The sequence below is a fragment of the Heterocephalus glaber genome, unplaced genomic scaffold (assembly GCF_053883595.1).
Source record: "Heterocephalus glaber isolate CG9 unplaced genomic scaffold, H.glaber_assembly_v1.0 deba00001606, whole genome shotgun sequence".
Lineage (NCBI taxonomy): Eukaryota > Metazoa > Chordata > Mammalia > Rodentia > Bathyergidae > Heterocephalus > Heterocephalus glaber.
Window position 1 is genome coordinate 39,638,496 of NW_028258377.1, and position 21,488 is coordinate 39,659,983.

A 21,488-nucleotide genomic window follows, 5' to 3' on the forward strand; every position below is an offset into this window, starting at 1 on the left:
TATGGCATCAAATTACATGAAAAGATTGAGCAAATTAGTTGAAAATAAGTCAAATGTAGGTGTTTTAATTATTTTATTTACCTTTTCATGATTATGAACTACTGCAACCTGTTTTTACTCTTTAGTAAATACATTTGAGCAAATCAATTTAAGTGAATGTTACATTTATAAATTTGGAGTAGAAATATTTTTCTGCTGTTTTTTGAGGCAGGGTCTTACTGTATAGTTCAAGCTGGACTTGAACTCACTATGTAGTCCAGGCTGGTCTTGAACTCAGCCTCCTGAGTGCCGAGGTTACAGGTGCGCACCACCACGCCCAGCTGAGAAAATTTTTTTTTAAATTTCTGGAAATGATGATTGGTGATGATTGCACAACTGGAATGTACTTAATGCCACTGAATTGTACATTTTCAAATAGTTAAAGTGATCTGAGTATAGTGGTGCGTGCCTGTAATCTCAGTAGTCTGGGAGGAAGAGGCAGGACAATGGAAAATTGAAGCCCAACTTAAAGATTTAGCAGTACATTGTCTCAAAAAAAAAGGCTAGGGAAAGATGCAAAAGCCCTGAGTGTTGAATATGTGTACTATGAAAACAAAGAAAAGTAAAGTTAAAATAGTACATTTATGATATATATTACAGTTTTAAAAAACCATAGTAGCTAATCTTCGGTACAAGCCCAAAACAAATTTACACTGTTATTTGAGCTAAAACCACATATTTAATGTGTTCCCAATTTTAGTTCATGTTGGATTGGAATAACTAAATATACTGTCAAAAACTCGATGCTTTAAAATTTGGCATCACTCGAGAGTTGAAACCTGTTTTTTGACCTAGTTCTTGGCCCTTTCTTAACTGCAGTGTGTAATGCACCTTGAAGACCGGTTGCAGGAGCTGTACTTCAAGAGCAAAATGCTGTCTGAGTACCTGAGGGGTCAGATGCGTGTTCATGTCAAGGAGCTGGGAGTGGTTCTTGGGTACGTTTGTGGTTTCTTTTCCGGCTTTGCTTTCCCATCATTCTGTCTTTGTTTGTTTGTTTTTGGTACCGGGGATCGAACTCGGGTCCTTGTACTTGCGCAGGAGGTGGCGAAACCGCTGAGCTAAATCCCCGGCCCAAGTGTCTTTTTCTAATAGAAGCTAGATAGACTCAAAATTTGGGTTACTGTGTACCATACAAAAGCACATTTCCTGTTATTCATTGGTCTGAAAGGCATCCCTTGTGCCATTACATATAGTATGTTGTGAATTAGTCTGGATGAATTCTAAAAATCTCATTTTTATTTTAGGAAAAGTAAGAAAATACTCATTCATTATTAAATATGTTATAAACTCAATATTCCAAGCATCTTGCTTGCCTTTCAGATGAGGTGAAGTAACAGCAATCTGTGTGTGGTAGTACTTTATCTACGTCTTACTATTCCTCAGCATTAATTATATTTTATGTCTACTCTGCTATTATTGTTACTTTTTTGTTTTGTTTTTTGTTTTTTTTTTTGAGTTGGGGTCTTGTTACATAGTGCAGCCTGGCCTTGAACTCACTGTGTAGCCCAGGCTGGCCTTCAACTCATGGCACTCCTCGCGTCTCAGCTTCCTGAGTGCTAGGATTACAGCCATGCACCACCATGCACAGCTTCTGCTATTAATTTTTGGAAGAAAATATCCAAAATGCTACGCAGAAAAGGAACAGGAAGTTGATGGAGGACAAAGTATAACCCTATTTCAGTATGATCTATAATCACTTTTGTTACCTATTTTGTGTATGTTTCAGTCATGTCTTGAAATGCTAGTTGGAAGAACTGAAATAGAATTGTTATCTAATCTCTTTTTATGAGAGAGAGAGAGGAGAAGGAGAGAGAGAGACAGACAGACAGACCGGGAATTAAGCCCATAGTCTGGCACATGCTAAGTGCTGTACTACTGAGCTACATCTCCAGACATTTTTTCCTTTTTTAAATTTTTATTTTGAGGGGCCGGGGATTTAGCTCAGTGATTCCGCCGCCTGCCTTGCAAGCGCAGGGACCCGAGTTCGATCCCCCGTACCATTAAAATAAAAAATAAAAAAATTTATTTTGAGACAAAGTCTTGCAAAGTTGCTTAGGCTGGCTTTGAACTTCTGATCTTCCTGCCTCAGCCTCCTGAGTAACTGGGATATATGGGTATGCTACCATGCCTAGCGCATTGTATATTTCATAGTTTCTATTTATTTGCTACTAAAAACAATGCTGGAATGAATAGAAGTCTTCTTTGTAGGATAAATTCCTACAAAGTAGAATTTTTAGTGAAACAGCATGCCTATTGATACATGAAATATTTGATACAGATAAATATTTTGATAGTTAATTCTGCATGCCATCCAGAAATCTTTGAAAGCTTCTAGCTGAAAAGTGACATTTGATTTTATATTACTTTAAATATGACTTAAACCTGAGAAACTTTCACTATGTTCTTTGGCCATTTTGTTTTTCCCATAAATTATTTATGGTAAGATGTATCTTTAGAAACATCCAGCACTTCTTTCAGTATATTGTACAATAGAAACATATTTAGCCAAAACAATCTGCATATACACTATTGTTTTATTATTATACTAGATGGTACAATCATACCTTGGTACTCAGCTGCTTTGAAACTCATTGAATTTGGTACTTGACACATTTTGATGCACACACTTTGTCCTGGTTCTTACAGTTTGTTGATTACTTGATCTGCAAACTTGAACGTGTCAATGTTGATTGCTTCGTGACTTGCTACCCTTTCCAGCCAAAACAATTTATTGTTTTGGTACTCATCACTTTTGGTACTCATCCTGCTTCCTAGAGCCAATTAACAATGAGTACCAAGGTCCTAATGTAATTTCCTAATACATTTTGCTTTGCCTAATACATGGTCTGTCAACAGATGACTGGGATACTTTCCTGCATCCATGAACTTCGTTACCCTTAAGCTTAGCAGAAGCATTCCTTTCTTTTAAATCTGTGGTTCTAGGTTCTACTTAGTGAAAAATTTCTGACTTTTGTTATGTTCAGCTCTCTTACCTTTTGGCTAGGGTGACACCTTAACTACTGGGTATAGTGACATTATAGGTAGTGGTCACTCCCGGTAGGAGTACAGAAAGCTGAACTGAGTTTTCTTTATTTCAGGATTGAATCCAGTGATCTTCCTCTTCTGGCTGCTGTAGCAAGCACTCATTCTCCATATGTGGCTCAGATACTCCTGTAACATGCCTAAAGGTTAATTTTGGCAGCAAGTTAAATAGAAACGAAGGAAGCCGGCATTTATGCATAAACCCAACATGCATTTATGAAGATTTTTTTTTTTTTTCCCCCTGTTAGACTTGCATCTGAATGAATCCATCTCCTGGGTATCCTGTATTGCATTGCATATCCTGTGTATATTGGATGGCTTTTCTTTTTAACTGGACTCCTGGGTGGTGGTAGATTTTTAACCACGTGAAACTAAGCAGCATAAACAACTTGGGGTGAGGGCATTTGAAAAAGCCAAATTATAAAAATTCTACAGAAATTTCTATAAAATAAATAATATTAAGGCATTTCATACAATGTCACAATTCATAAGAGATGTCTCATGATTAAATGGCTCAGAAAACGTCATTTCATTAAGTTTTTAATTATTTGTAAGTTACATATATCTGTAAAACTTTGTTATTTTGTTTTGCAATTCAAAACAGCTAATTTCTGGTTATTTCTCAAGGATTTTGAAGAGTCCATTAATTACTACAAATAGAATAATGAGTAAAAATGTCTATTATCCACCCAAGTGTACATATGTATCTATTTTTTTAAAGCAGAAGTAGAAATACTAGACAGGTAAACATGTCTTTTTAAAAAACATTTTCAACAAGTATTAATTGTACACAATGTTGAACTATTGCTCTCTGGTGATTTTTCTGTTTCACACACTCTAAAATACACATAAAGCCAATCTTTTTAAGGCTGAGGAATGTAGATTCCCAAAGTAAGAATACTACTTTATACCATTTGTTTTATAAGTATGAACTGAAATTCTTATAAATGTTAATATTTACATATTCAATAAGTAAATTTAATAAATGAAAATCAGGATTAAAAATTGCACCAAAGCATTGGCAAAAATAATATTTTCTTTAAAAGTGCTCAGGTAAACAGTGCCCTTGTTTTCCATATCAGCCCTTCTTGAACCCACAGGAGCAAGATATGTTTCATTGCTTAGTAATATTCAATTTACACTAATAGAACTCCTAACTCTTAAAATTGTTCTCCTTTCTCATAAAGAGCTCCTACCTTCCAGAAGCTGATTTTTTTTCAAAGACTTTTCAATTGTTACTGTCTTTTTATATAGTATAGAATGTTAAGAAAGGCTAATGAGGAACCAAACTCCTGTAAGTAATGTAAATAGAAAGATGGGTAGATAAAGTTTTCAATATCCTCTACTACCTCAGTTTACTTGAAAATACTGCATTATAGTTTTTCCTTTGCTTATCTGGTCTAAGATACATTTAATGCTAGAAGAAAAGTTGATTCCTGCTTTCGTTTACTATTTTTATCATAATTGATTAGCTTTTAAAAACCACTTATTTAGTCACTATATATTTACTATGTAACTCATCCGTTCTTATTTAATTTTTCATTAATTGGACGATTTCTGAGTTTGTTTAGTCTTTTGACTTTGGGTCATGTTTTGCTTTCCTCTTTGTGTTTATTCAGGAGACACTGAACTAGAAAGAGAAAAGTTGTTTCAGTGGAACGTAAATCTGAAATGAGTGTACTTGACATTTATTTGGTCCATGTCCTAATAGCTGATCGCACTTAGTACCTGAAATCTCCCATGGATGACCTGCTGCCAAAGAGTGTTTATGGACAAATTTCCTTAATTTAATTTTCTTACTCTATTCATTAACGAAATTCTTGTATTGTCTTTTTTGGAATTAAACAAATTGATCTCTTTGGCAGGATTCAGAATCTAGAAAAGTTCCTGCATGGGCCATTGTACATTATTGTTTTGATTGTGGCTCAGAATAATATGTAACAAGTAGATAATAACTGTGGCTGGTTGTTTTCTTAATCATCGGACTATTCTCAGTCTTATTTGAAATGTCTAATAAATTACTCTTTAATAATTCTAATCTTTGTAAGTGAATGGCTCACGCTACTGTTATTTTTGAAACTAATCTGTGCTGAGATGGAAAAGACCCATAGTTTCTTAAGAATCATTCATTAATCCTTATAGGATTCTTGAGTTTTATAATCCTTAACTTTTCTATAATTTCTAGTACCTTCATCATAATCATCCTTTTGTTACACAAAGCCCAAGGAATGAGCTGCTACTACTCCATTAAAGTATGGTCATTATGATGAATGTGAAAAAAGTTTTGGTCTGTTTAAAATAATTTTTTCAAATTCTTATGGTACAAGTATGTATTACATATAAAAAAACCTGTTGCAACAGGAAATGAAAAAGGGATCTTTTATATTATAGAATTAAAACCAATTTTTACACAGGTATATAGTGATTGCTGTAAGTATCCTGGCATTTATTGTCTTAATTTTGAGTTTGAAAATATTAAGTGCAATAAACATACTAGCACAGATTTCATTTTGTTGCAGTTGGCATACACACTGAGGATTACTAAAAAAAAAATGATTTTATGTATTGCCTACTCCTGGTAGATGTCTTATGAGAATATTTGCTTTCTCTAAGTTATTTAGATGGTGGATATATAAAATGTACATATTTGTTCTTTGTTCTGAATACATTTCTCAAATGTACACCTGTATTATAATAACCTCCCAGTTCTAGGGGAAATTTGTGCAATAAACACACATGTCAATTTGATGTGTGACCTTGGTTTTTCTTTCATATATTAATAAGATCTGTGTAACATTGTAGACTCTTGATATCAGACCACCTGGATTCTTGTCCCAGTTTGGCACTTTGGGCATGAGACCTGTCCATACTGGTAGAATTTACTTCATGAGGTTGTGAGAATTGAATAAAATAATGAATGTCAAGAATTTAGCTTAATGCCAGCATACCCCAAGTGCTTAAAAACTTTTTAGCTGCTACTGTTATCAGGTAACCTGTCCATCCTTTCTTTTATGATTATTTCCCTCTCTATGCTTAACACCATCCTTTTGTGTTGTTCTTTGTTTTTTCTTTTACAGAACGAGAGATCAAACTCAGGACCTTGCACTTACCAGACAGGTGTGGCACCACTGAGCTACATTCCTGGCCCCCCGAGTGTTTTTTTGTTGGTGGTGATTTTTTTGGGTTTTTTTTGAGACAGGATATCCCTATGTAGTTCAGACTGGCCTTGAGCTCACTATGTAAAGGATCTTCCTGCCTCAGCCTCCTGAGTACTGGGATTATAGGCATATTGATGGGAGAATTTTTAACGTACATTCTTAGGAATAAAAACAAAGTTTAACACTAGTGTATTTTTACACCCTTTTCACAATGTTAAATTGAAAATTAATGCCAATTGAACTCAAGCAACTAAAACCTAATCAAGCTACTTAAAACCATTAACCTCGTATCCAATACAAATTACTGTAGTCTTTATAATTAAAAATTGGTTGACTAGTTTAGGTTCTAATCCTGGTTTGTTGGTTGATTTGCACATGACTGAGCCAGTGTGTCCTCTTATGCTAAAGTCAGCTCTTCCCTTCATCCTTATTGTGTGCTAGGCAGCAGTAACTCAGCCTCCAGTAGGCTCCTTGGGAAGCTGATTTCCTCAGGCTTAGTTGGGCAGTTAGGCCTGGAGGCAGGCCTAGACCAGAAGCTTTTTGGAGTGCCTATTTTCATATCGTATTACAAGTTAACACGTTTACATTTAACTAAAGAGGATAAGTGTACTGTTTTTAAAGCAGGAAGTGTCAAGTATTTGGGACGGATTCATTAGTTTAGAGCTGTTCACACATACAAACCTTGAGAAATCTTGCAACATTTCTGAGAAGTATAGAGGGGTGATTTTGCTAACGAGAAACTAAGGTACAGAAAATTGTACATGACTTCTGAGGTCATACAGTCCTTCCTATATAGTCCATCTCATCTCAGACTAGGTTTCCCAGCTAGGTGGATTGGCAGATTTTTAATCTTAGATTTAAAAGCTAAGATTTCTTCATAAAGGTGTGGGGTAGCAAGTGAGACCAGACCCTGAGCTGTAGGTCCACTGAGGGGCTGAGAAATTGTATCTCTGTGGGAAAGGCTTAGGCAGATAAGGAGTGAAAGGTATTTGCCACTATTGCTCAGTAATGCAGGCTGGGCTTAGCCGTGTTATGGCTTGTATCTAGATGTCCCCCAAAGCCTCGGGCTCACAGATGGGGCTTTTCAGAGCTAACCGGGTCCAAGTTATGTGAACTAAGATTAAGGATGTGTGATCACTTAATTAGTCCACTGACTGGTTTAAAAGTTATAGGTGTCAATAATAGGAAGCCCTAACCAAGGTGTGGGCGGCACCACCCAAAAGGCTTGTAGCCTGGACAGAAAGAAGGCAGGCTTGATGCTTGTGGCCTCCTGCTTGCCCTGCCATGGACTGTTCTTCTCTGCAATGCCCCTCTGCCATGCTGCCCTGTCTTGGAGCCTGTCCACTATGGACTGAAACCTCTACAAACTGAGCTGAAAGACCTTTCCCCTCATCTAACTTGTAGGTGTGAAGTATTTTGTCCCAGCAATGAGAAAACTAAGATACTGTCTTTACTCTAGATTTAAAATTATTTGAGAATTCCCTAAAACACAGGCAGTTCAAAACAAATTCCCAACCATTATTTGTCAGAACTCTGGTGAGGCATAAAGAATGTGCTCAGAACAGAGTACTCCCACTCCCCCAGGAACCAGGACTTTCCTTCTTCTGAATGTATGAACCTAGAGTAATCTCTTCATCAGACTGCAGATACCTCTGTCTGGTTAACAGTGTCTGATTAGAACTCCTGCAGATAAACCTGTATTTTTACCCTAGGGAGAATATTACATTGAAGAGGCTTGAGCGTTCTCCCAAAGGACTGTCTTCACAAGGGCAATGTAAAAACATGTCTTTTTATTCACCTCAGTGCTCAAAGGCACATTACTTTCCTAAATTGTTGGTGAAATGTTTAAGTACAAGGAAGGTATTGTTATTTCCTAAATAAACTTGCGGTAGCAGTCTCTTGAGACACATTTGGTACAATACTTGCTAGTTAATATCCTTTACAATGATGTACGGGCCTAGGACATGCTAAAGCAGTTGAAATACTAATTCTCAGACTTTCCCCCAAAAGACTCTGATTCAATAACTGACCCTCTGGATTTAGGACAGAAAATACTCTTTTTTCTACTAGTAGTGACTCGATCTTTAGCATACTCTAAATCTCAATTACCTGCTTCCTTCTGGGTAGTATTAAAACCAGAGCTATTTACCCCTGTATTTTTGCTGATTTGCCGTTATCCTAGAAAGATGGTCATATGATAATGATTTCATTCAGTTAACGAGTATTCAGTTTTGTGTAATGCAACAGGTATCTAGCCAGGTGTCTTTCTTCACCACTGGAAAGCAATCAAACGTGTGCATTGTGCTGGCATCTGTCCCTCCCTCCCTTCCTCCCTCTTCTCTTATCTTGCTAGTTAGCTTACTTGCTTGTTTTGAGACAGGTCTCACTACTTTTCCCAGGCCGGTCTGCAGTTCCTGGGCCCAAATGATCCTCTTCTTTCCGCCTTCCAAGTAGTCGGGATTATAGGTGCACACCACCACAACCAATTTCAAGTGCCTATCACCCGAACAGTGAAATTCCCTTTAATCCATAGATACTTCTATTTGTTCATTCAGCAAATATTTATTGAGCACCAATTACATGCTAGGCCTAAGTATGGGTGCCATAGGTATGCCATTAAATAACAAAAATTTTTTTCTAGTCTCATGGAGTTTACATAGTTCCCCTCTAGAAGAGGACCACTCATCCGTAATACATAATGGTATCAAGTAGTAGTACTTATAATAAAAATCAAGGCATTAACCGTGTTTTGAAAGAAACATAACCATATTTTTGTTTTCCCACAATTTAATAAATTATTTGCATTCAAACCATTATTTTTTTCTTTACATGTTAGTGTGAGTGAATCCTGTTCTAAAGCTTGCCTTTTCTGTGAAGACAGCTATTAGAGCTTTCACTGGTCCTCACTTTATTTAGTGTACAAGAGCATAATACAAGACAGTGAAGGACAAAGTAGATTTGGAAAATGTACCTATGGGCAATGAGTAGTATATTAGTTAGTTTTCAATTGCTGTAACAGAATTACCCAAGGCTGGGAAATATTTAAAGAAAATAGGTTTGTTTAGCTCACAGTTTTGGCAGCTAGTAATAAAAACATGGTGCCAGGGATTTAGCTCAGTGGTTCTGCTGCCTGCCTCAAAAGTGCAAGGTCCCAAATTCAATCCCCGGTACCAAAAAAAAAAAACCCAAACAAACATGGTGCTAGTTCTGGCAAGGGGCCCCTCAGCAGCAGATGATATGGTGTTAGGGCTTGTATCTAGATGTCACCTCAAAGCCTTGTGCTCGCAGGTGGGGCTTTCTGGAGGCAGCTGGATCTAAGATGTGTGATACTGAGATTAAGAGTGTGTGATAATTAAATTGGTTTAGCATAGTTCTTGGTGTGGATAATGGAAGGCCCACCTTGGTTGTGGGTGGCACCAACCAATAGACTTGCAGCCTGGATATATGGAAATGGTAGAAGGTAAGCTGCTGCTGTTTGCTGCATTCTGCCTTCCATGCCATGGACTGTTTCTCTTCTGTGATGCCCTTCTGCCATGCTGCCCTGTCTTACAGACAGCTGACTCTGGACTGAAACCTCTACAAACTGAGCTAAAATAAACCAGTCCTCCTTTAACTTTGGGTGTGGGGTACACTGGTACCTCAGTTCACAAACTTAATTGTAAATATATGCAACCAGAATCATGGAAACAAGTTCATGAACCAAGGTACCACTGTATTTTGTCTCAGTCATGAGAAAAATAAAGTGGGAATACATGCAAAAGGAAAAGATTGAATGTGCTATGTTTTAGCTATCATGTGTTGGGAGCTTGGTCCCAATGCACCACTGTTCAGCATTGATGGGCTTTGTAGAAGTGATCGTGATGACTCTCACTTCATCAGTGAATTAATCTACTGATGAGTGCATAGCTCAGTGGGCTTACTAGGAGGTTGGGCCCAATTGTATGAAGCAAGTCACTGGGGGTGTAGCTTTAAAGGATATATTTTGTCCCTGGATCCTTCCTCTCTAGTTGTTTCACCCTCTGCTTCTAGGCTGCCATGAGGTGAACAATTTTGTTTCACTATGCTCTTCCACCATGTTTTGTCTTGTCTCAGGCCCAAAGTTATGAAACCAGCCAACCACAGGCTGACCTCTCTGAGAGCCAAAATCTTTACTCTTTAAGTTTTTCCTCAAGTATTTTGTCATAACGAAAAGCTAACACACGGTAAGACAGGAGTGACAGAAGGTAAGTCTTATTCTTCTGTATCAGCCCCTCTCTTGGCATTAACTGGGGTGCTGTAAGAACTGTGTCGATCCCTTTTGAGGGCATTGTCCCAATAACAACTTCCTCCCATTAGGCCCCACTTGTTAACCATCCCACTGCATTATCAATACACTGGGATCAGTGAGGCCGGGGATTTAGCTCAGTGGTTTCACTGCCTGCTGGGCAAAGGCGAGGACTCAAGTTCGATCCCGGGTACCAAAAAAAAAACCAACACTGGGATCAAGCTTCCAACACAGGAACCCTAGGGGGACACAATGCATATCACTGGAATATTTAATAACTTTTTACTGTTGTAATAAAGCAATTGTTTTTATACACTGATTCATTTTCTCATGAAATACACAAAACAGTGAATTAATATACATTCATGTAACTATCACTCAGGCCCAGAACATTTTCAGCAATCCAGAAACCACCTCCTCCATGTGCTCTATCCTGTTCATAATCCTCTACTTTGTGGTTTATCTCACTGCCAAGGTGATCATTTTGTGAATATTTGCTTGCTTTTTCTTTTAAAGTTTTGCCTGTGTATATGCATTGCCACTGATACTGTTTAATACTGCTTGAACTCTTTAAGTGGAATCATCCCCTCTATTCTGTTTTGGGTTTTTTTCCTCAACATTATGTTGTATTCATCAATGTGCTATGTAATACATATTCCACTTTTTATCCATTCTTTTATTGATGGGTGTTTAAGTTATCTCTGGTTTTTGGCTACTATGAACAATGAACATTTTTACATTTTTTGGTATACACAGACATTCTTTAGGACATACTGTATATTAAGGAGTGGGCTTAACTGTCATTGGGTATGTTAAGTTTCAGGTTTAGATTTTTTTTTTTCTCAGAATTGTTTTCCAGTTTACACTTAAGCAGCATTTGTAAGAATTCCTCTTGTTCCACATCTTCACCAATATTTAAATGTTTCTGAATATAAATAAAAGAAAAATTCACATTATTATTCAAATTTGAATGTGTTTTGAAGAAATTATTTCCTAAAGTGATAAAAATAATAAGGCTTGAATTAATTGTCAGGGATCATGCTAAACGCTTCACATTAAATGTTTAATGTTACAACCCTCTACTCTTCCCATTTTATAGATGAAGAAATTGAAGTTCAGAGATAGTTTAACTTCAAGATAGGAGTGGGTGTACCTTAGTAGTGAAGTGCTAGCATTCAGGGGTCCCTGGGTTTGATCCACAGCACCAAAAACGTTAACTTACCTAACAAGAAGTAGTCTATTAAAGATACAAATTCAGGTCTCTTTGGCCCTAAAGTCGAAGTTCATGATGACCATGGTATATTCTTTCCAGTTACTGTAATGACTTAAAATTAAGCCTTGAAGAACGGAAGGGGTAACTTTTGTGATACTAGGTGATCTTTGAGAGGATGTTTATACATGCACGTGTACACACACACACACGACGAGGAAAATAGGTCGTCTCCAAAAACTAGTTATTTTCCCACAATTACTTTATTTCTGTGATGGCTGAACCACAGCTTCTCCGGTAAGGTTTTCGCCCCAAACTCGAAAAAACAGATGTACTAATAGTATGTTGTAAACTTCAAGTTTAGGCAAGCCCCATGACCAACGGAAAATACAGCACTTATTGACATCAGCTATCATTACTCTAAATTGTAGCCTGAACTCTACTTTTCCTTTTATTACTCAAAAACAGTTTCAGTTCTTACCATGTCATTACAAAGGTACCGTGAATCGGTCCTTATTTGAAAAGACCACGATAATCCTAAATCACCGAGTTAGTGAACTATGCTAATTGCTGTGAGAGATACTAAGATGTACCTACGTGTGATAACCCTCCAGTAGCTTTAAAATTCTGAGTAAAGGACAGGCCTACGACGGTGCCAAACTGAGGCCATGTGATTAGTGTGGCTCACCCGTACATTAATGAGAAATAGTGTAAGGAGCTGTTTTGAAACGACAGATTCTGTAATTGTCAGTAACCTTTACAGTTAAAATTGCCTTTGCAGCGTACTGCCCCAAGGGTGATGTTTCTTACAAAAGACCAGTAAAGAAACCGAAAGTGGCATTATTCGGTCTACTGGGAAACAGACTACAAAGCAGGAAACTGTGCAAAGGCGTCCGCTCTAAATTCAGACGACCCTCCGCCCAGCTGCGTGAGGAAGGGGATGGTGGAAGGGCTGCTCCGGCTCCAGCGACGACAGCGCCGTTCAGACCCGGCTCCGCGGGCCGCCGCCGCCGCCCGGCCCTCCTCAAAGCCCCCACACAGCTCTGCTTCCTCAAAGCATCTGTGGCACAGAAACAACACTTTCTTGTGAGCGGCGTTCACAAGAGTTCGTTTAACTAAAAGAGTCGTAGAGAAGGGCAGGGTGGACTTCCGCGTTTGCCGAATGGCGGCTTCAACTTCCGCACTTTCCCGGAGAGCGGGGCGTCGGGGCAGCGTGGGCCGCGCTCACACCCATTTCCGGACTTGGGTACAAATCGTTCTATCCACTCAGAACGCCCTCCCTGCCGCTCTGTCCCAACAAGCTTTCCGCTCCGGCCAGGCCTTTTCCATGGTCTCCAGCCTCCACCGGAAGCCAGACGGGCCCCGGAGGGCCTCGGGCGAGGTCTCGCGACCCGTCTAACTCTCACCCCGGCTGGAAAAGGCCTGCTCGCGGCCGCCCAGCGCTTACGTCACCCGACAGCGCTCGCCACGCTTGCGCACTGGCCCTCCCCACCCCCGCGCGGGCTTCTCTCCGGCCAGTCGCGCGTGGGCTGAGGCCCTGGGCGGGCGTTGCGAAGGGCTGCTTGTTTGAGCTCGGACCCCGTGCCGGTCCGCAGTTCCCGCCTGCGAGGAGGGCACACCCCCGGGGTCAGTTGAATGGGCTGTCTCGTGGGCTGCTAGGGGGCGAGCTGTGGAGCGCGGGGCTGCGGCCATGAACTCACCCGTAGACCCCGGCGCCCGGCAAGCGCTGAGGAAGAAGCCGCCGGAGCGGACGCCTGAGGTAAGGCCGGCTGACTCTGGCGCGACCCCCCGCCCAACGGACGGCGTCCTCTTTCGGTCCGGAACCTGCGCTTTCTGCGCCCTGGCAGCGCCGAGAGCACCTGCTGCCGTGCGCCTTCCCGGCGTCCTCGGCCCGGCCCCAGCCCTCGGCGCGGGCGGGACGGCGGCCGCCTCTCCCGCCGGGACCTCCTCGCGTCTGCGACGGGAAGCGCCGTCTCTGAATACCGGCGTGTTTTCCGAGTTGGGTGAAATGAGGGTTGGGGAGTGCATCTGCCATGTATTCAGGTAGACTGAAATACGAGGTAAAAATTGCAAGTGAACTGTAACCACCGAGCAGTTTCAAGATAACCTTACACTGTGTATTGCGTCCCGGAAATACTGTACAGTTACCCAACAACAGTTAAACTTTTCAGAGTACATTTAAAACTTGTATCCAGTCCGACGGTAAATTCTGTGGTGGATGATGCATGTTTGAAGATCACTTCTTTAGGTACTTTTTCAGACGGCGGGAAACTTTTACAGTATTTTTTGCTTGGATAGAAAATCTGCTATTTTAGGTTAGCAGTAATGCATCAGCTGGGAAAGTTTTCATTTGACCTGAGAGTTTTCAGGCAAATAACAAAAATCTGTTAGTCTCGCGTATCGTTACAGAGTAGTTAGAGTTTTTTGAAAGGTTTTCCTTGACGTGGAGAATTTGCTGTGATCAGTGATACCTGTGCTAAACCAAAAGAAAACCCAGCAACAATGTGAGTGGATTTTCTTGCTTATAGTTGCAATCATTTAAGTGTTTTAATTCTTGCTAAGTCACTTTTGACTTAGATCATAGTGTTTTGTATAGTAAGTCTAAATAACTTTGGTCTCCTCTTTTGAGACATAATATTATTCAAAACATTTCTTTAATTAGTTTTTGGGGGGCTGGGGGGTACCGGGTATCGAACTCGGTCGGGTCCTTGCGCTTTCGAGGCAGGCGGCAGAACTACTGAACTAAAGCTTATCCAGCCCTATTCAAGACATTGAAGCTACGTTAAGTAAAACTTTGTCGTTGGAGATCCTGATCTTTGGTTAGGAGCAAAGCAGATTTTACTACTTTCTAGAATCCTCTTTGCATTTATGATTTCATGAATCTTAATTTTCGTGTGAGTATTGAACTTAATGTTAGCTAAGTGAAAGTCACTTTGAACAGTTGAATTTTTCCATAGTTTTGATATCATTAAGACGTGTCGTTTCTATATGTGCACCCATGCTTATAGCGGCACAGTTTGTAATAGCTAAAGCTTGGAAACAGACCAAGTGCCCATCAACTGAAAACTGGGTAAAGAAGATGTGGTTTTTTTTTATAGAATGGAGTACTACTCAGCCATAAAAAAGGAGAAACTAGAGACATTTATAGCTAAATGGATGCATATTGAGGCCATCCTCTTAAGTGAAATAAATAGGACACACACGTGTAAATACCGAATAGTTTCTCTCTTGTGAGAAACTGAAAGTGTAAATAAGGATTAAAATAATTAAAACGAATAATTGATAATTTGAAATAGGAAGAAAAGGTCCAAAGGGGTAGGGGTGGTGGGAGGGGAAGGGGAAAGGAAAGAAAGGAAAGGAAAAATTATGAGAAAAGAAAAAAATGGAAACAAAGTCTATGTAAATAGGGAAGAGTGGAGGGGGTGAAGGGAGGACAGGGAATGGGGAAAAAATAAGACCCAAGATAAATCATGTACAGGCACAAGCACCCAGTGATAAATGTAAACGTATTGTATACCTAAAATGTAGCAATAAAATGATTTAAGCCAGAAAAAAAGGTCGTTTCAATCCCCGGTACCAAAAAAAAAGTGTCGTATAAGAATTATAATATTTAATTAAGGGCCAGGGATTTAGCTCAGTGGTGCCGCTGCCTGCTATGCAAGCGGAAGGACCCGAGTTCAATCCCTGGTACCAAAGAAACAAAACAATATATAATGTAGATTTTACATTTAAAAATCCATTTTTTTTTGTTTTGTTTTTGAGTCAGGGTCTGGCTATGCAGTTCTGGTTGACCTTGAACTATGTAGCCCAGGCTGGCTTCGAATTCACAGTGATCCTCTTGCCTCAGCCTCTTGAGTGCTGGGATTACAGGCTTATTGCTTTTGATAAATTCATATTTTAATGGGAAAATCCTCTTTAATAGCAGACTTACCTATTTTTTTTCTTTTTTCTTTTTTTGGGGGATTGAACTCGGGACCTTGCGCATTTGAGGCAGGCGGAAGCAACACTGAGCTAAATCCCTGGCTCACCTATTTTGAAATTGCATATTTTTGAGCTTAGAAAAATTTCTAAACTGTGCATGAAGTTTTCTGTTTCCCAGTGTGTGGTAAAGTAATGTGTTAAGTACTTTATCTTGTTTTACTGGAACAGCAGCATTGTTCAAGTGATTGCTAAACTGCTTGTAGTTCATAGGATAGAGCACTGATATTTACCAGTATAACATTAATTTCTTGATTCATTGTCAATGATTTTGAATGCATGTAGAGTTCAGGGTACAAACCTATGAATAAGGAAGTGGTAACCTGAATCCTAGTGATGATTTATTTTGATGTATAATTTGATGAAATTTTTACAAGTTAGTTTTCAGAAGGTCCTTATGCTTTTAGTGGGCTCCTAAGGGTCTGTTATAAATACATTAATTCAGTGATTATTTATTGAGAGCCTCCCTGTTCAAGGTACTACTGTTTTCTGCAGAAGGGAAGTATCAGTGAGTAAAACAGTATGGTCCTGGTGGTTCTTACATTCTAATGGAGCAAGGCAGGGAAAAGCAAATGATAAATGTAATAAATGAGTTACATAATACATTAGCTAGTAATTGCTCTGGGGGGAAAAAGCGAGATAAGAGGAACTGGAGACAAGTAGCAAAACCTGGGTTTCAGTTTAAAGAGGACAGCTCCTGTTGTCCTAGTTGAGTTGGCTTTTCTTTAAAGATATGCACCTGGTAGAAGTAGCTATGGGGTTATGTATGAAGAAAGCTTTGTAAGAGGAGGGAATAGTAATTGCAAAGACCCCATGAGAGCATGTGTTGATATACTTCAGGAATAGCAAGGAGCTCTTGAGTGACTAGAGAGTAGTGAATCAGGGTGAGAGTAGTAAGAAATTAAGTCAGAGGAAATAGTGGTGATGCAGGGTAGGACATATTATGTAGAACTTTCTAAATCATTAGAAGTTTTTTTACTTTTATTTTTAGTAAAAGGGGTGGGGGTTTTGAAGTATAGGAGTGAAAATATCTTTCTTAGCTTCAAGAGAAGAGTCCCCAGGCTGCTGTGTAGAGACTAGATTGCTGGGGAGCAAGGGTAGAAGCAGGAAGTGATACACTATTGCATTCAATCACGTAAGAGACTGTGTTAACTCAAACTGAAGTGCTAGTAATGAGAAGTACTCGATTTTTGGAAATATTTTGAATGTTTATCCAACAGGATTTGCTTTGATGTGGCTGTGAGTGAAAGAAAAGAATCAAGCATAATTTCAAGGTTTTCGGTCTAAATATTTGGAGTGCTTTTCAAGAAGTTGGAGGAGATTCCATCAGAGAGATGGGGAAACAAGCTGGGGATCTAGGTCAGTACTAGAGCCTAGCATTCATGAAGCCCTGGATTTTATGCTGTGACTTTTAGTTCTGATATGTCAGCTTCATGAGATTAAAAAATACCTAGCAGCATTTGGAATCAGAACTCCTGGCCTTTGGGCTCCAGGACTTCTTAACTGTGTGCCCTGGTCCTCAGGCTTTCTGCCTCAGGCTGAGAGTTACACCACTGGCTTCCCTGGTTCTGATACCTTCTGGCTTTTGGATCAAGCCAGACTACTGGCATCCTAGGCTGTCAGCTCGTACACATCCGGTTGTGGGATTCTTAGCCACTATAATATATGTGCCAGTTCTTCAGTAAATCTTTTTCATATATCCTATATGTAATTCTTACTGGCTTTGTCTCTAGAGAACCCTAACACAGGTTTTGTACCAAGTAAGCCAAATATCATTTCTTCTTCACCATATTCCTTATAACACGGTGGAAGAAATCTGAAATAGTTACCTTGCAAAAAGGCTGTGATAACTTAAATATTCTTAGGGTACTTAACAGTGAAAGATAAAAGTTTAAAAGCTGATATTATTGGTGGTTTTCACAGAAAATCATTTAATTCCAATAACCAAGCAATAACTAGACTTGAATGGATGACGTGTACCTATAGACCAAAACTGTGGTGAGTGTCTTGAAGATCACAGAAGTAAAAACCCAGGTCAAAAATACTAAAAATCTCCTATCAAATTATTGATTTTTGTAATCAATAGTAATCACCATGGAACACCTTGCTTACTTTCAAAAACTGCCCTTTGGGTTGTTTTTCTTTTTTGATACTGGGGATCAAACTCAGAACCTTGTGCTTGTGAGGTAGGCACAGCACCACGCGGCTAAATCCCCTGCCCTAACAACTGCCCTTTGTCAGTGAATAAAAATAATTTGATGATCTCAGTCACCTTCTGAACCAAAGAACTTGAAGATATACAAGTAGAGGTTCTTCCAGTTTTATATAAAACATACCAAATGGTGAGTTTGTCTTAGGGATTTGACTGTTGAAGAAGATATAATTCTTATATTTACCACTAACATGGAAAAAACTAGGTTCATGCCTTACGTTGGCTAATGGATGGCACTTAAAAATGTTTTTAAAAAATCAAATATAGTATATACAGTTCATGACCTTGATGGATCTAAAGATTCTAGGATTTATCTGCTTCTTTATATAGGGATGACTGGAGGAAATGAAGCAATTTTTAAAGGTTTATTTGAAGATTCAGTAAACTTTATTGAAGAAAATGCGTTTCATTTGAATTCTCAAACCACATTATTAGATTTGGAATTAGGTGTGATCAAGACTTCTAAAAATGAGGGGGCTGGGGATTTGGCTCAGTGGTTCTGCCGCCTGCCTCGCTAGCGCAAGGTCCCGAGTTCGATCCCCGGTACAAAAAGTTCTAAAAGTGAATTTGAAGATATTCCCAATAAATAAATAAACAAAGTTTGTTTTTTTATTCAGCCCAGTGCATTTGACAGAAAATTCACATAAGTTTATTGATCATGCAGAACAGCAGTGATGAAAACTTTGATTTAAAAATGTGTCATTTTTCTGCATTGGCATTCCTTTCAGCTGTTGAAATTCCAGGAGCTTTATTGTGTAACGGTTATATTTGCCCAGAGAAGCCAGCAAATCTACCAGGTGGCTTGAAAATAATTATGTGCACAGAAGGATAAGATAGGCAGTGTTGTTACTGTTCAGTCACCAGTATTGTTTGCCCCAAACTTGTGCTCTGTACACAAGTGTGTGCAGAATGGAAAGTTTTTGGGTTTTTGTTGTTGTTGTTGTTGTTGTTGTTTGAGACAGGGTATCTCTGTGTAGCCCTGACTGGCTTTGAATTCTCGATGATCCTTCTGCCTCAGCTTCCCAAGTCCTGGGATTACAGGTCTGTGCACTACATCTGGCTCAGAATAGATTCCTGTGTACCAAAACAACATAGAGGATGATCAGCCATATCGATAATAATTAAGAATAGAAAAATGTAAATGTCTTTTAAACAACAATAACCACAAAGAAGAATGCCTGGCAGATTAGTAAAGCATGCCCTGGGCTGTCTCTGGTTGGTCATGGCAGTGTGACCCTCGGTACTACAGGGATATGATTACTTCTGTCCGTCCTCTCTGGCACTGTTCCCCTTTTCTGCTTCCCCTGGATGCCGTGAACTGAGTAGCTTTGCTCCACCCCTCTGCCATGGTGTTTCTGCCTTGGAGCCAACCAACCGTAAATTGAATCCCCTGAACTGTGAGCCAAATTAAATCCTCCTTCAAATTGTGAATGTTGGATAGTGTGTCCCAGCAATGGGAAAGCTGACTAATGCAGATCCCCAACACCACCAGAAAATGAGAGAAATGAGGAAATTTGCAAGAGGAGTAGGTTTTTTGTTTTGTTTTTGTTTTTGGTACCAGGGATTGAACTCGGGTCCTTGTGCTTGCGGGCAAGCAGCAAAACCACTGAGCTAAATCCCCAGCCCATGGAGTAGGTTTTATAGAGAAAGATTGGATATCAATTTTGAAAATAGCAAGTTTGAAATGTTTACTAAGAATGTTAAGTAGGGATTGGCATATATAAATCTATATTTCTAAGAGAAGGCTGGGCTGGAGATTGTAATTTTACAGTCATCAGATTATAGATAATATTTAAAGTGAGGCTAGATGAAATTACCAAGGTAGACAGTATGCACTAAGGACCAAAGGCAGTGAGTTCCCTGAGATACTCCATCACTAGAAGGTTGGGGGAGAAAAGCAAAAACCACCGAAGGAGTTGAAACAGTGGAGTAATAACCTGGAAGTCAGGTTAATAAAGTACAGTAGAAGAGATAAAATTCATTGATTAAACTTAATTTACTTAGCTTACTTTTCCTTGAGTACCTACTGGACATAAAGCATTATGAAAAATACAATATAGAAATGGACAAGAATCAGTACTTTAGAACTTTGTAGTAATCCTAGTGAGCTAGACACTAAGTGTGGACATGTTGTAAAGTGCACCATTTAGATATCTAACAGTTTTTGCTTTTTTAGCCATCTTGCTTCCTATGTGGATCTGTCTTCCACAGCACATTGTTTTCCCTGAACTAGTCCTCTGATCTCTTTTTTCACTCTGTAAAGATTTTCTTAAGGAAATTTTTGAATTTGAATACTCTGGAAAGTAAAACAAAAGCTGTTAAAGAGAGCCAGATACAGGCTCTGTTCCCAACACTCTACAGGCTGAGGCAGGAGGATCACTTCAAGGTCAGCCTGGGGAACACAAGGAGACCTTGTCTTAAAAAAATTTTTTTTGGCAAAAGTTGTTAAAGGACTTGTTTCAGTTCTTGTACCAAAATTACTTAAGCCACAATTAAAATTGAGACTTTGAACTTGGCTGTTTTTCAACTCAGTCCAAATTCAATACTCTTCTTTCTCTAAAGCTTGATTTTTACTTCAGAGTAAACTTAGGATTCTTTTATGATTATTTCCCTCTATGCTTAATACCATGCTTTTGTTTTGTTTTGTTTTGTGTCTGTTTTTTTTTTTTTAGGGTTTTGTTTTGTTCTTTGTTTTTTGTTTTGTGGAATCAGGGATGAACTCAGGACCTTGTGCTCTCTCCACGAAGATGTGGCACCACCTCGGCCCTGAGGTGTTTTTTTTGTTTGATTTTTTTTTTTGGCGGGGGGGGGGGGGGGTCTCACTATATAGTTCAGGCTGGCCTTGAGCTCACTATGTAGCCTAGGCTGGTCTCGATCTTGCAAGGATCTTCCTGCCTCAGCCTCCTAAGTGCTGGGATTATAAGCATGTGCCACTACGCCCAATTTAACACCATGCCTTGCACATGTTAAAACATCAACTAAATATGTTAAAAAACCAAAAATTGGAAATATATTTTAGAAAGTATTAGTTCATTAGAACTGCTGATTTTGTGTATCTTGGACATACATACTCAGTATCTTCACTCTAGTTATTAGCCTGCTGCCTGCAAGCACTATATATTCCAACCCCTCCTTTTCTGTGCTTCATGTTCATATATCTAACTACCAAATTGTCTTCCAGATCCTTCAAACATTTATCTTAAATTGAAGCCATGATTTTTTTCTTTTTTTTTTGGTACTGGGGATTGAACTCGGGACATTGTGCTTGCGAGGCAGGCGGTAGAACAACTGAGCTAAATCACTGGTCCCTCTTAATAGTCTATTAATGTTGATATGCTGGGGTAGTTGCTCTTTTTTAAAAATTTTTGTGTTTTTACTCTTGATTCCTCCTGGTATCTTTCTCTCTATATCCAGCTAGCAAATATACTTCATCGATAAGATTATTAATAACATAGGTAGGGCTTTGGGACTGCAAAGTGTGGAAAGGAAAAACTTCTTGGAGGAAATTTGAATTTAATCTTCACTATCATGGATTGATGTGTGGATAATCTACAAAAGGGAAATCATTCCAGGTAGACAGCTACG

At 39.1% G+C, this 21,488-nt stretch overlaps 2 protein-coding genes across 16 annotated transcripts in view; both read left to right on the forward strand.

The window, feature by feature from the left end:
• Positions 1-5,829, forward strand: part of Fnip1 (folliculin interacting protein 1) — a 119,654-nt gene extending 113,825 nt beyond the window's left edge. For both annotated transcript variants that reach the window (XM_087194569.1, XM_087194570.1), the window contains 2 exons: positions 859-974; positions 3,138-5,829. In XM_087194569.1, the coding sequence (XP_087050695.1) occupies positions 859-974; positions 3,138-3,216 (195 nt within the window). In that variant the 3' untranslated portion in view covers positions 3,217-5,829. The remainder of the gene's footprint in view (positions 1-858; positions 975-3,137) is intronic.
• Positions 5,830-5,975: 146 nt separating this feature from the next.
• The window catches only part of Rapgef6 (Rap guanine nucleotide exchange factor 6), a 204,555-nt gene continuing 189,042 nt past the window's right edge, over positions 5,976-21,488 (forward strand). For 13 of the 14 annotated variants that reach the window (XM_087194559.1, XM_004836642.4, XM_004836640.3 and 10 more), the window contains exon 1: positions 5,976-13,472. In XM_087194559.1, coding sequence (XP_087050685.1) covers positions 13,404-13,472 — 69 coding nt within the window. In that variant the 5' untranslated portion in view covers positions 5,976-13,403. Of the gene's footprint in view, positions 13,473-15,071; positions 17,051-21,488 lie in introns of those variants that run through there. The other variant, XM_087194562.1, reaches the window with a different exon arrangement.